The sequence below is a fragment of the Polypterus senegalus genome, chromosome 15 (assembly GCF_016835505.1).
Source record: "Polypterus senegalus isolate Bchr_013 chromosome 15, ASM1683550v1, whole genome shotgun sequence".
NCBI classification, from domain to species: domain Eukaryota; kingdom Metazoa; phylum Chordata; class Cladistia; order Polypteriformes; family Polypteridae; genus Polypterus; species Polypterus senegalus.
Window position 1 is genome coordinate 46,582,738 of NC_053168.1, and position 15,116 is coordinate 46,597,853.

A 15,116-nucleotide genomic window follows, 5' to 3' on the forward strand; every position below is an offset into this window, starting at 1 on the left:
TTTTTTTTTCACCAGTACTTGAGCTTCTTTCCATTGTGAACAGAAAGTAGTTAAATGGGTAACTTTCAGTTGGCTTGGTTTTAATGAAGGATGAAAGGAAAAAAACACAACTTTTGTGTAATGTTTAAATCCTGTTTTCCAAACAGAAAGCATTAATACCATGAACTTAAATTATTCATCCCTTAATGATTATAAAATAACTTTCTGCTTATTCTCTACCAGGACACCTTTGATGATGTCTGTTCTGAATGGACACACGGATTGTGTTTATTCATTGTTGAATAAGGGAGCAAATGTGAATGCCAAAGACAAAATGGGAAGGACAGCACTACACCGAGGGGTAATTTTCACAGTAAATTATACTCTTAGCTGTTTATGTTGTGTTGGTAATCACAAAATACCCAGATGTTTGATAAGCAATAATCATATTGCTCTGAGGCAATGTTTACTTAATACACTGAATCCTGTGAAAGTGAGAAAATGTTGTATACAGCATTTATATACTTAACATAATTGAAAATTAAGATATTTTTCATTGCAGTAGTCTTTATTTTATTAACACTAGAATTACCGAAGCCTACGAAAAAACCCGTAAATCAGTCCCACCTTACATCCCTTCACACCTCTCCATCAGCATCTTTTGTCTTGTAAATGTGCCTATTTAGACAATCCTTAAACCTTTTGTGAAAGTGTGTATTTTATCTTTGGACTTCAGGCTTCACACATTATATAGTTTATGTCTACATTTTGTCATTTATTACTGAAATATGAAGAACGTTTCAGTTTTAACAATGTGTTTACAGAGATTATTGTAGAAACGGAACACACATGAAATGCATGTGTTCCAAATAACGATCTATTATTTCCCCTCTAAAACTCCAGCACTTCACTCCAAGATTAATGAAGGGTGGAACTGGGAGAACTTTGTGCCTATTCTGTAGCGGTGGGGGGATGGAATAGTAGGCTGCTTGTCTTGATGGGCACATTTACAAGACAAAAAGGCGCTGACGGAGAGGTGCGAAGGGATTTAAGGTGGGATGGATTTACGAGTTTTTTCATAGGCTTTGGTAATTCTAGTGTTAAGAGATCTACTGGGAATTGCTTCAGATCTAAACATTTATAAGAAAGAGTCCTATGGCATCTGGTGTTGGCTATAACATGTTCGTAAAAGCATTTTTTAGAGTTGGCATTTTGCTGAGAGTGCTTCAAAATTCAGTTCAGTGTTTTTCAAATTTTAAAGAAAGAAAATTGGAAGCTTATAATAATAGCTCTTCAATGTTTCAGTAACTTTTCTTTTATGTTCCAGGCAGTGACTGGCAATGAAGAATGTGTAGAGCCACTTCTTCAGCATGGTGCCAGCTTTCTTACCCGAGACAGCAAGGGTAGGACTCCACTACACTTAGCTGCTGCATGTGGTCATATTGGAGTACTGAGTGCACTGCTGCAAGCTGCACAGTCTGTGGAAATCCTTCCCAGTGTGACAGACAATCGAGGGTACACGCCTCTCCACTGGGCATGCTACAATGGTAATTTTTTTTTTTAATTTTGTAAAAAATACAATTAAGTATTTTTTTTGTATATATTTATATGTATGACTGTGTTTATAGCTGGGCAACATTTTGAATTTTTTTTACAATTTTGTTGTATTCAAAAATATAACCTAATGCAAAATGAGTGACAGCAAATCTTATTGCCAAAATTCTGGGACATTTTGACCCAGACATAATGTATAGTTTTTATATTCTGTCATAGATATATAAATATGTTGATATTGACATAGATGTATAGATTACAGAATATATACATACACACAAACACATATTACATTATATGTATTACTACAATGTATTTTGCACTTAACAGTAAAAGAATGTTTTTTAATGTACTTAACGCAAATGTTGCAGGTTTTGTTAAAATATGCTTTACAGATTCCAGGTTAGAAGTCAGAACTAAAGAAATTTCCATTTTTGGTCTGCTTTGTAGCCAGTTATTAAATAGCATTTTTCTGGTTCACATTATTAAATGGTGGAAATATTGTTAAAAAGTCACTCTAAAAAATCATTTGATGTTAGTTTAAGTACTCCCAGCATACAGTGAATAATCAACAAAATGGCTATGTTACTATTTCAGCTAGCTACCAGTCTACCTGTAGACTAATATTTTCAAGTGTAAATATCCCCCGATTCAGCTGTGTGGCTACCTTCCTCACACCTGTCTATTTCAGGGAGAACTCACCCACACACTAAGCACATAAACTAGGGCCAATTTAGCGTCTCCAATCCACCTAACCCCCATGTCTTCACACTTTGGGAAGAAACCCATGTAGACACAGGAAAGAACCAGGGACGTGTATTACTTTTTTAGATGTGTGAACGTTTAGTTAGCTCATCCAGAATTGTTTAGTGTTGCAGTTATACAAGTACACATTAAACTTAATATTCAATTGTAGCGCTGTTTAATGTAAACATTTCGTGCATTTTACAGGACATGATCCATGTGTTGAACTTCTGTTGGAACAAGAGATATTCCAGAGGATGGAAGGAAATTCTTTCAGTCCTTTGCACTGTGCTGTGTAAGACAGAATAATTGTGTGTCGCTTGTAATTTCATTCACATTTTGTTTGCTTTACGTATGCTGTTACAATATTACAATTCTATCTTTGCAGAATAAATGACAATGAAGGTGCAGCTGAAATGTTAATAGATGCTTTAGGTGCAAACATCGTAAACTCTGTGGATTCAAAAGGAAGGTAAGAAAATTGTTACAATTATTTAATCACCTGTAGTTAGGTGATCTTGTTAATATTCTTATTTTTTACTTACAGAACTCCTCTTCATGCAGCGGCCTTTACAGACCATGTTGAATGTTTGCAACTTCTGCTCAGTCACAATGCCCAAGTCAATGTAGTAGACTGTTCTGGGAAAACTCCTTTAATGATGGCAGCTGAAAATGGGCAGACAAATGCAGTTGGTACATTAATTTTATTAATTTCGTTGGTATGGAGATCAGAATCACTGAGCATTAAAAATGATTGTGTGTATGTATGTATAAATAAATATATATATATATATATATATATATATATATGTGTGTGTATAATATAATGTGTGTAGTATAATATATGTGTATAGTGATGTTAGCGGCTAAGCGACTGTCTTTCTTCTGAGGTTTTCTTTTGCGATGTGTTCGCCTCATTTCAGTATTAGCGGCTAAGCGTGCAACTCTTCAGGGGTTTAGCTTTGCTGATGTGCTGGCATTGCTTGTGTTATTAGCGGATAATTTATATATAAATTCACACACACACAGAATATATATGCAAAAATTTGGACACCCTTGCTTAAAATGTCTGTTACTGTGAATAGTTAAATAGGAAGATGAATTGATCACCAAAAGTCATAAAGTTAAAGATGACACATTTATTTTCGGCATTTTATGCAAGATTAGTGGATTGTTTTTGTACAATTGTACAGTGACAAAAGGAAAGGAGCACAAAGCAAAAGATTTGGCACCCTACAATATTTAAGGTCTCGGATAACTTTTCCCAAGGTCTCAGGCCTTCATTAGTCTATTAAAGCTATGGCTTTTCCACAGTCCTCATTAGGAAGCCTCAGGTGATTCAGATTTTAATTCTCTTGACTCTTCAAACCTTGTACCACCAATCAGCAGCAATGCACTTCCTCTAAGCAGCTGCCTAGCACTCTGAAAAATAAAACAATTGATGCTTACAAAGCAGGAGAAAGCTACAAGAAGATAGCAAAGTGTTTTCAGGTAGCTGTTTCCTCAGTTCATAATGTTAGTAAGAAAGGGCACTTAACAGGAACGGTGGTGGTCAAGTAGAGGTCTGGAGGACCAAGAAATCTTTCTGAAAGAACTGCTCGCTGGACTGCTAGAAAGGGAAATAACCCCCATTTGACTGCAAAAGACTTTCAAGAAGATTTAGCAGACCTGGAATGGTGGTGCACTGTTCTATTGTGCAGCGACACTTGAACAAATAAGACATTAACCATACAGTCAGCAGAAGAAAACCTTTTCCTGTGTCCTAGCCACAAAATTCCACTTCTGAAATGAACATCTAAACTAGCCTGATGCAACTTACGGACTGATGAAGTCAAAATAGAACATTTTGGCCACAATGTGCAAAGGTATGTTTGGAGAAAAAAGTGATCCATATTCTAGGAAGTGACACCTCTCCAACTTGAACTATGCATGGTGGTGGATCGATCAGGCTTTGGGCTTGTGTTGCAGCCAGTGGCACAGGGAAAATGTCATTGGTAGAGGGAAGAATGGGTTTAAATAAAATCCAGCAAATTGTGAAAGTGAACATCATATCATCTGTAAAAAATTTTAATCTGTGGCTAGATCTCAAAGGAGCAGTGCATCCAAGACGCCCCAAGAATCTTGCAGAATCAGAAGCATTTGGCAAGGACAAATGGGTGAAAATACCCCAAGTAAGAATTGAAAGACTCTTTGCTGGTTACAAAAAGTGTTTACAAGCGGTGATACTTGCCAAAGGGGGTGTTACTAAGTACTGACCATTTCATTTTGGGTACCCAAACCATTGCTCCAGGCCCTTTTCTTTGACATTTTGTACCTGCAAACGATGAAAATACAAATGTAATGTTACTTAAAATATTAAAGAAATGTGTCATCTTTAAATGTATGTGTTCTGGTCATCTGCTAACTTTACTATTCACAGTAACAAACATTTTAAGTATGGATCCCCAAACTTTTGTATTCCACTGTATACACGCAGACACACACAAATATACAGGCAGGCTTCTGGTTACCAGTGAGTGCCATTCCTGCAGACATGGCCCAAATGCTTTGTTACTTATTTTACAGAAAACCTTTTAAGCTGTTAATGAAATGACATTGAAGCAGTAATTTTCTACTTTTAAGTCATAAAACACAAACAATTAAAAGTAATTTAAACTAAGTTAAACCACTGGCATGTGCAGTTTATCCACCTAACGTTTACTATTCCTATAGATTTTTCGGCAGCCTGTGACCTGTTTGTCTATACTGGCTATGGTTTATGGTGAAGTGCAATAGCCTTTGATGAGCTGGCCAGTGAAGGACAATGCTAAATTAAGATCTGTACCTAGTCAAATGGTATTGAACATAGAAACTGTCACATATTATTTAGTACACTGTGTTACAAATAACGCTGCTGATTGTTTACAAATGTTTACAAAAGTATTACAGTAGCCACATTTAAACATGCGGACACTTGGCTTACACAGTTTGATAGAGCAAAAGGCAAAGGTTCAAATTTTAGCCACCTCTCAAACTGTGCGTTTTAATGAAGGATAAGCAAGAACTTGAGCTGGCTAGGGTAGTATCATCTGTCATTGCAGTTAGTGTTTGAGCTTAAATGAGAAGCATTCATGAATTCTGAGAAGGCCAATTTCTTACCAAGTGGTCTTCCTGTCAGCAGTAGCTTTTACTGTATATAAGCAAGCTTGTATGCATTCTACAGGGAGTGAATTTTTATAATTGTGGTACGTTTTAAAATTTAAGTAACTTCTTTTGTTAAACTGTCTACATTAAGCTCATGCGCTAATTTTTCTAGCAATTATTTAAGTTTTCTAGTATGTTATGTATGTAAGTATGATCTGTCATGGATGACAATTGCTAAAAAATACATTCCAGAGATGCTTTCTGCAGACTAATTTGTGTTTTTTTTTTATTCTTTTTAATTACAGAGGTATTAGTGAGTAGTGCAAAAGCAGATCTAACCTTGCAAGATGCTAACAAAAACACAGCACTTCATTTGGCTTGTGGCAAGGTATGTAGCAAGCGGTCTTTAATGTGCTTTAGTTTAGAATTGGTAAACTGTACATTGTGAAACTCAGTCACTAAACCTAAATTTGAAAGCTCTCACTGACAAGGAAATCGGTCATGGAGATGCTATCTTCTCGGCCGCTACACATCCTCCATGACAACCACGTTTTCAGCAGGTTTCTGGAATCACAGCTGCCAGTTCTACTACTCAACCAAAAGTGATCTCCATTTCACGAGCTGCAGATCTGGCAGCTAACAGCGGCTCTCTCCTACTGCATGCACAATACGTAACATTTTGCTTAAGTAAACTCATCTCTCCTGGCATGCTTTTTGTTTAAACTGAATTTTAGTCATTTTACAAATTGTTCTCTTAACACATTGAAGGCCGTTCTTGTGGTTTTACTGGAAAGATGCCTTTTAATTGCAGTGTATTTAGTTAACTACTGTTGTATTTTTTTAAATGGATTTTTTTCTGTAGCTAGAGCTCCGTTTTTATGTTCAAGTGTTCATTTTAAATTTGTGACACACTTTTCTGTATTTTTAAGGCTTTCCACCCATCTTTTTGTATATATTCATTTTTTTTTTTACCTCAATGAATAAACTGGATGTGTTTGAGAGATTTTTCCTTTAGCCTGCATTTTGCAGCTGCCCCCCTTCCTTTGCCTATTACAGTATAAAGCATGCAAAAGTCACGGGATGGGAGTGGCAAGGTAACAAAGAGGCTGGCATTTGGCACGGCCTTTATGTAGCATTGTACCACCTGCCTCGTCAGTATCCTATCAAGCACAGTGGGTTCATAAAGTATTTAGAGCCCGCCACTTTCTGTACACTTTATTGTGCAGTAGGTTTCATTTTAAATTGATAAATTTGCCTTATTGGGCCAGTAATCTACTATCAAAAACAATGAAAATGTGAAAACGTGTTTTCAGAAAGGTCTGCAAATTTATTAAAAAAATCAAAAACTGAACTCCTGTGTATTTTCAGGAGTCAGTTTTGATCTTAATTACAATTTATCCTTATAACTGTACCACTTTGCCTAATTTGTGCGCCTTTTGGTGTTTTGATGTTCCTTTTTTTATTTGATTTGTGTTTTGAATTGTGAACTTTAGTCTACACCCCCAAGCCAAGTTTGTGCTGCCAGCCTTGCTTTAATGGGCAGTGCACTGTGCTGTGGTTCTTCGGCTCAGGTTTTTTGCCGTGGACAGGCCTGAGGGGCTGAGTTGCTGCACTAAGCGTAGTCTTTGCTTTTGGCTGCGACAGGCCACCAGGTGCATGACCAGTCACTGTTAATACTTACAAAATTTGTTACTGCTTTTATTTTTTTGTCATAATCAATATTTTTCTTTTATTGCAAATATTAGGGCCACGAAACCAGTGCCTTGTTAATTTTGGAGAAGATAACTGACAGGAATCTCATCAATGCAACTAATGCAGCTTTGCAAACGTATGCCGTTTTCAGCTCTTTATTTTTGTAACAATGTGCATGTCATTGTTGACTTTATTCAATTATTAGATGCCACTGTTCTAATAACAATGGTTTTTGGCTAACTACAGGTATTTTCAAAATTAAAAGGAAATATAAATATATTTGATTAAGTCCAAATTGAAGAAGAATGGTTATTGGATCTATTTTTATATTTAATCATAATAAAGCTCAAATATAACCTTGTCCTATTAAGGGGAAAAATGTTTGTTTTGAACACAAGCATATTTTTTCCATTCCACTAAATGTTCTGTCTGTTCTGTAGGCCTCTACACGTTGCTGCCCGCAATGGTCTTACTGTAGTGGTGCAAGAACTTTTAGTCAAAGGAGCCAGTGTACTTGCTGTAGATGAAAATGGTAAGAAGAGTTCATTAGGACTCTGAATAATAATTGTTGTGTTGCTTACGCCTATATTTTTTACATACAGTTTGAATCATTAGAGGTCATCGGACAGTATATGCTATATTTCTTGATGACTGATCTTTAAAGGTGTTGTATCAAATATTGTTTTATACAAAATACTGCAAATATGAAATGTGGCCTTGTAAATTGTGTGCCATTACCAAATGACTGGAATGAAACACATAAGCAAATGAAAACATTTTTCCTCCAAATCAGTAGTTGAAAAATCTGATTGAAAGCTGAGGTATAACAGCAGACTGACTGGACTTCAGCAGAATTGTTATTCACCGTGGGTGCACCGTGTAAACATCACACTATGTAAAAGCGGGCTTACTTAATTTAGTGAGTTGCATCCTCGCACAAGTACAACAAACTGCAACATTGTTTTAGAAACGCACCACGGGCTTGTTTTCACATTGTGTTCTGTTGATATCAGCAAAACACAAACTTACCGTCATATTGGAACCGATCAGTTCTCATACTCGCATGCTACTGGGAGCACTGACCTGCAATTGCTGTAGCTCTCATGAGGCACAGATGTGAGTGAGTGGTCCGACATTGACACACCTTTTTATTGGTTCTCATTCTTAAACAGAGGTAGATTACAGCAAGGAGAAAAGTTACAGCAATGAATGTAGTTTTGCTCTCAGCAACTGCCTTCTAGCATGGCAGAAAGAGAAGCGGCCAAATTCCCGATGCAATGTCAGTACCCAGTGAGCGAGCGAGGATAAAGTCACAGCGGAAGGGGCTTAACTTAATGTGCTGACATTTTCATTGTTACATTTCTAAATACTTCTTAGATCCAGTCAGGACAAGGATTGTCATGATATCAAAATTTCAAACTGATACAATACTAATAAAAGTACTGAAATTCAATAGCCAATACAATATATAATTATCTTAAAAATGTTATTGCAATTCTGTATGCATTAAAATCTTAACATTGATGAAAACAACTATTGGTAATTTTAGTCATTAAATGCAAATACTTCAAAGGCTTTTGTTAAAGGTAAGAGTTACATTTTGCGGGCAATAAAAAGTAAAGTATAAATGTCAATATTTTTATTTTTATTGATGAAAGCAAACACTATTACTGAGGTATTACGATGGAATGTTATAAAGTAAAGCTACTAAGCTTTAATTGAATAAGTATTGCAATCTTTTGTAAAACAAATATTCAAGAAAAAAGAACATTAATGTGGCCTTTTGTAAACCATTATTTAGAAAAGTAACACACACTGTGCACTTGGCATTTCTGTATAATTAAACTACGATGTTTTTGTAACTTAAACAACTTGCACAAGTAAGGCTAGCATGTCAGCGTGCTCTTCAGTGAGGCTGCTGCATGCTGTGTTACCGTAACATGCTCAATAGACGCTCTGAAGCAAGGCTGGAAATGCAGGAGCACACAGAGGAGTAGTGCCACAGTTTCTGCAACTGAAAAGTTAGAGCGCATTGTATTGTATAGTAATTCTGATGAAATATAATTTAAAAATTGTGTAATAAAAGAAAGTAATGGGCTACAGCATCATTCAGTGAGAAGGGTGACAAAGTTCTAGTGCTGAAACGTGTTGTGCCTAAATGAACAGCACAGAATAAAACTGGACCTGAAGAGAAAATAATTTAAGGCCCCGTCTTGATACGTTAAATGCTTGACTGGCTGCAAAAAATGTTTTAAACTGTGGAAAAAAATAAACACATCACATCACTGCTTCAGATGCCACAGTTTCCAGGTTTATAGGCCTGTTTCTGTTATTTACAAATAAGATACCTCTCAAAAGTGTTTGAATTGACATGACTGCAAATCTTGCTAACAGGTTTGCATGCATTTTGTGATTTTCTGTCCCCATTTTCCACGAAGCCAGAGTATTCCCAGAGCCACCCGACTGCCCTCTTTGTCAGTTAAGTGTGTTGGTGAAGGCCCCGCCGCTGCTGCTGAAATTGTCATCTTATTAACACCCGTGAGTGCAGGGAAACGGGGCGTTCAATCAGGAAATAAAAAGACAACCATATTGGAGCAAACTCAGGAATCAAAAAGATACGATAAAATGTGGATAATTTAGTGGTGGTGTAACTTTATTATTATCTATTGGATGATTATTGTCATATGCACAGAGCACAGTGAAATTCTTTGTTGAACGTGCTAATCAACATATAACATGTCTGATCTTACTACAGCGCAAATTTTCTATGTTGATATCTAAGATTATTTTCATAAAAAAGAATTAGCTTACAAAAACTATGTTTTATCTTGGTAGAGTAATACCTACAGTATATTGCTCTACTTTCCCCTATTGTATTATTGATATGTAGCCTTAGAATGCCAAATCTCACAGACTTAACCACTGTTTATAAGGTGGTATTGTATATAACTTATCCCCACCTTCCCTTCTATATCTACAGTGGGTAAGGAAAGTATTCAGACCCCCTTCAATTTTTCACTCTTTGTTATATTGCAGCCATTTGCTAAAATCATTTAAATTAATTTTTTCCCTCATTAATGTACACACAGCACCCCATATTGACAGACAAAAACAAAAGAATTTTTGAAATTGTTGCAGATTTATTAAAAAAGAAAAACTGAAATATCACATGGTCCTAAGTATTCAGACCCTTTGCTCAGTATTTAGTAGAAGCACCCTTTTGAGCTAATACAGCCATGAGTCTTCTTGGGAAAGATGCAACAAGTTTTTCACACCTGGATTTGGGGATCCTCTGCCATTCCTCCTTGCAGATCCTCTCCAGTTCTGTCAGGTTGGATGGTAAACGTTGGTGGACAGCCATTTTTAGGTCTCTCCAGAGATGCTCAATTGGGTTTAAGTCAGGGTTCTGGCTGGGCCATTCAAGGACAGTCACAGTGTTGTTGTGAAGCCACTTCTTCATTATTTTAGCTGTGTGCTTAGGGCCATTGTCTTGTTGGAAGATAAACCTTCGGCCCAGTCTGAGGTCCTTAGCACTCTGGAGAAGGTTTTTGTCCAGGATATCCCTGTACTTGGCTGCATTCATCTTTCCCTCGATTGCAACCAGTCGTCCTGTCCCTGCAGCTGAAAAACACCCCCACAGCATGATGCTGCCACCGCCATGCTTCACTGTGGGGACTGTATTGGACAAGTGATGAGCAGTGCCTGGTTGTCTCCACACATACCGCTTAGAATTAAGGCCAAAAAGTTCAATTTCAAAAATTCTTTTTTTTTGTCTGTCAATATGGGGTGCTGTGTGTACATTAATGAGGAAAAAAAATAATTTAAATGATTTTAGCAAATGGCTGCAACATAACAAAGAGTGAAAAATTGAAGGGGGTCTGAATACTTTCCATACCTACTGTATAACCTCAGGCAATTGGATGTAGTAAGAAGACAAGCAGGAATTAAGTTATACATAAAATAATGTATTACTGATAATATTCATAAATAATAACAAAATGCAAAGTACATTTGAATATTGGCAACCATACAACCTGATCAAATGGTGATATGTAGTTTCAGGTGGCACACAGACTTGTTAGTTACCTAATGTCTCTAGTTAAGGCATCATTGGTGCTCAGCTTTAATTAGAACAGGCCTTAAGCCTGGTCAATATGGCTGAAGCTGTGCTGTTCTTGTCAGTTCATGGTGTAATGGTCTTCATTGTTAGCAAGAGAGATGCTTCTTTCAGATGTTAGTAATAGAGAAAGAGTGAGATAAAGCAAGCAAATTTATAGGTTTTCTGTCCAACCCCTACAGCCAATAGGACATCATTGTACTTAAAGGCCTCTGAGACAAGCCAATTCCAAACTTCCATACCTCAGACCAATGGGGGAATAGAAGACCTTAACACCTGCCCCCAAACGATATGTTAAACATCCTGGCTTCCTTGCAGGGGGTTGAAAGACTTTAGCAGAGAAACACTCGCCAAACTGGTTTAAGACACATCTCCCAAATCCTGTCGTAAAATTACAAAGAGACTTAGTCGTAAAGGGGGGGACAAACACGAATGCCTCTCACCAAAGTAACACTAAATGACATTGTTTTGCCTAAATTATAAAGACATATAAAACATTTATCAAGTTATATGCAAAATCTTACATCACAACAATGTTAAAACTTGTGTATTTGCACAGTGTTTCAGTTTATGAATGTCTAAGAATAACTAACACTACAAACGTGTTGTACATTTCTTTTCTGAAACTATGAAATAGTGAAAGTATTGTATCACGAAGCTTGAATCTCGAAAGGTATTATGGGCGATGTGTTTTGTCTCATGGCTAATATTGATGTCTTTGTGCTATATTCTTCTTTACTATTTTAAACTGTCTTCTCGTTGTTTGTAGGTTACACACCTGCCTTGGCTTGTGCCCCCAACAAAGATGTTGCTGACTGCCTCGCCCTTATTTTGGCCACCATGATGCCTGTATCTCCCACCACTACTTTGCCCACCCTTCATTTTAATGCCATTAATCACTACACCAGCCCTTCAAAGACTGTCAGTTTTGATTCACTAGCCATTATGAGAAGTGAGCACAGCTCTTATCGTGGCTTCAATAACATTGGTAGGGAAGATGGCTACCCGTTCAATGAAGATGATGAACTCAATGACTCTGATTCGGAGACTTACTAAAGAGAATAACGTCTTTACATCCTGTGGCAAATGACCATGAAAGGAACTGAAAGAAAGCTTTAACTTTCTGTTTATGGAGCTAAGAGGCAACTGACTTCCTTTGTTCGGTGACTTTGTTCAGAGGAGCCTTAAGAGTTTATTTAGCAAAGGATGCCATGCTTCTTAGAATTTCTCAAAACTGCTGGAAAAGCCAATTTGTGTTCACCCCCCCCCATCAATTGTACCATATAATTTTCAGTGCCAGAATTTTCAACAGTGTACAGTAATATAAAATGTGTATTTAGATTGATGCAAAATTTTAAAATCCAAGGAAGACACAAAATTAAAAGTGTCAAAAATAATTGAAGGCAATAATCCAGTATGAAATTCACACTTGAACTATGATTTGCCAAAGGGACCAAACAGTAAAAAAAAAAATTATTTTTTTTTTAATCCCATTTCAGCATGGAACAGCTTCACGATGGTGAAAAGTCAACAGCGTCGTCGTGCCCCTTACTCCATGGAAGTGAAAACCTGTTTTAAGAGGATTGCCTCGTACATTTCTGATATTTTAAATGTTCAGACAGGCGTTAATGGTGCAGACAGGGTTATAAATTGTACACTAGAAAGAGACAAATTCACTCAAGAACTTCCAAGGGGAAATTATTACGTTTTATCTGATGAAGAGCATTTTGAAAGAAATTGACAAGTAGGAGTAGGTGTCTGATACAATCCAAATAAACTCCAGTGTGATGACCCAGGCCATGTATCATTAATGCAAAATTAATTTGAATATTTTTTAATGTATGTATTCTCTACAACCACAAGTTCCTTTTTTTGTGCCTTCATATGTTTAGATTTTTTTTTTTTTTGGAGGCAACCTCAGCTAGTGTTTGAAAAGCAATGTTATTCAGTATAAAATAATGACACTAATTTTCTACAAAGCAAGATACTGTATTATTGCAGGCCTCTGCAATCACCGTTTGCTTTGAAATGAAGTATACTGTATATACCAATGACAGGATTGCATTGGATTATCTTTTATCTACGAGAAATGATTGCAATTGTTTTAATATTCTGTTTAAAAGAACCTGGTTTTGCATGCAAGATATTTACAATCTTGCTTGTAAATGTTTAGGAGAAAGCAGATTTTTTTATTTTCAGTGCATTTAAACTGAAGTTCTGTACAGTATATCAGCTGGTTTTCTGAAAAAAAATGTGGAACAGGACAATTTTGTCTTAATACATTTTGTGATATTTTTGGGGAAAAGATTAAATTATAGCATGTATATAGGAGAAAGAGACTGCTTGGGTATCCTGCCTTCCTGCACTCTTTAAATACATCACTGAGATTCCTGTATATTTTATGGATTATAATAAAAATCCAAATGTGGGATATATGTAAATTTCACTTGGAGTTTGTGGTCCTTTTGAAGGTCAGTAAAAATAAGTTAATCTTTTTTTTTTTTTTTTTCCAAACAAAATAAAATTTTACGATATTTCTTTTGTAATTGTTGTCAGCTGGTATTTTCTGTAAGTTTTAAATGGCACCATTAAGTTTTGCTTTCCTGCGAATGCTGGCCCTGTTAAGGTCATCACACGACTTCGAGATTTTTCAGTTTGTAGTCGTCACTGATGCAGGCCTAGCAAGTCGAACACAGTCGTGTAATGTGACATGCCAGTTTAAGCAGAAACTTGGGTGTTTTGGACCTCGCAAACAGAAGAGAAGTTTATCTGCCTGGCGTCTCGTGTTTTACAGTACGTGACACAACAGAATGGGAAAAAAAGGGAGAGACTGAGGTTGAACTCGCTATACAGGTCAAATTCCGTTAACGAATATCTTTATAACGACATTTTCACAACAACAAAGTAATTTTTATGGTCCCAGCAGTTTCCCCATATGACGCAAGTCTATAGAAATCTCATTACTATGAAGTACATTCAGCAGATACTTTCATTATAACGAATTGTCCAAAAGACCTTGAAATGCCTGAATGAATTATCCACAGAGCAGTTAGTTGTGTGGCCGCAGCTCAGTTGTGCACAACGATCCCCAAACAGAAACATTGTAATTTTTTTTTCTTTCTTCGAACTTTCCTCGTACTGTTTTTTTTTCCCTTTTTTTTTCCTGCGGCTTTCAGTAATACCTTTTTTCTTACTGCTTGTCAACATTTGAAAAACATCCATTGGAATTTAACTCATTGTCACCGTCCCATAGAAATGGCAGATGAGAGAAAACGATAACAGTTCATATTAGAAAAAAACTTTACATTTTTGCAGCTCTCGATTGCGGCAAAAAAAAAAAGACGTTGCCAGTGAATTAGAAATTTCTCCATCGACGCTGTCAACTTTCTTAAAAAGACCAAGCAAAAAAAGAAAAAAAAATCTTGTGTTGCAAACATATGTGAACTGCTGCATTTGAAAACATTGAAAAAGCAGTTTTTTTGTGGTTCAGAGATGCTCGTTCAAGAAACATTCCTATTAATGCAGCACTCATTCCAAAAATGTGAGGTTTGTAAACTCTCTTGGGACCTCCTCTAACTGGACGACACACCGAAGAGCGTCGCGAAGTCCGATCTCCACGTCTATGGAAGACTGTTTATCTGTTGCCGGGGCAACAGCTGGCTCAAAGATATTCTGCATCTCTCCGCCAAAGCAAACAGAAAAGATATCGATGGGTGATGCAGCCTGACTGCTGTGCCTGTGTATAGCAGAGTGGCAGATCACGCTAAAATAAATAAGTGTGGCGCTCCTGTTTCAAGATGAATAAAGTTAGTTTTCCAAAAGTACTGAGACTCAGCCTCGTGTTTTGGGGTGCAAGACAGGGACTTATAGCGCAACCCCGATCTTTTATGATTTGCTTCTGTGTCAC

General features: G+C 36.7%; 1 protein-coding gene across 2 annotated transcripts in view; it reads left to right on the plus strand.

Annotated features, from left to right (window-relative positions):
• Positions 1-13,655, plus strand: part of ankrd28b (ankyrin repeat domain 28b) — a 146,095-nt gene extending 132,440 nt beyond the window's left edge. For both annotated transcript variants that reach the window (XM_039736424.1, XM_039736423.1), the window contains exons 20-28: positions 223-340; positions 1,307-1,526; positions 2,485-2,572; positions 2,666-2,749; positions 2,825-2,970; positions 5,706-5,788; positions 7,146-7,228; positions 7,533-7,624; positions 11,979-13,655. In XM_039736424.1, the coding sequence (XP_039592358.1) occupies positions 223-340; positions 1,307-1,526; positions 2,485-2,572; positions 2,666-2,749; positions 2,825-2,970; positions 5,706-5,788; positions 7,146-7,228; positions 7,533-7,624; positions 11,979-12,265 (1,201 nt within the window). In that variant the 3' untranslated portion in view covers positions 12,266-13,655. The remainder of the gene's footprint in view (positions 1-222; positions 341-1,306; positions 1,527-2,484; positions 2,573-2,665; positions 2,750-2,824; positions 2,971-5,705; positions 5,789-7,145; positions 7,229-7,532; positions 7,625-11,978) is intronic.
• The last annotated feature ends 1,461 nt before the right edge of the window (positions 13,656-15,116 follow it).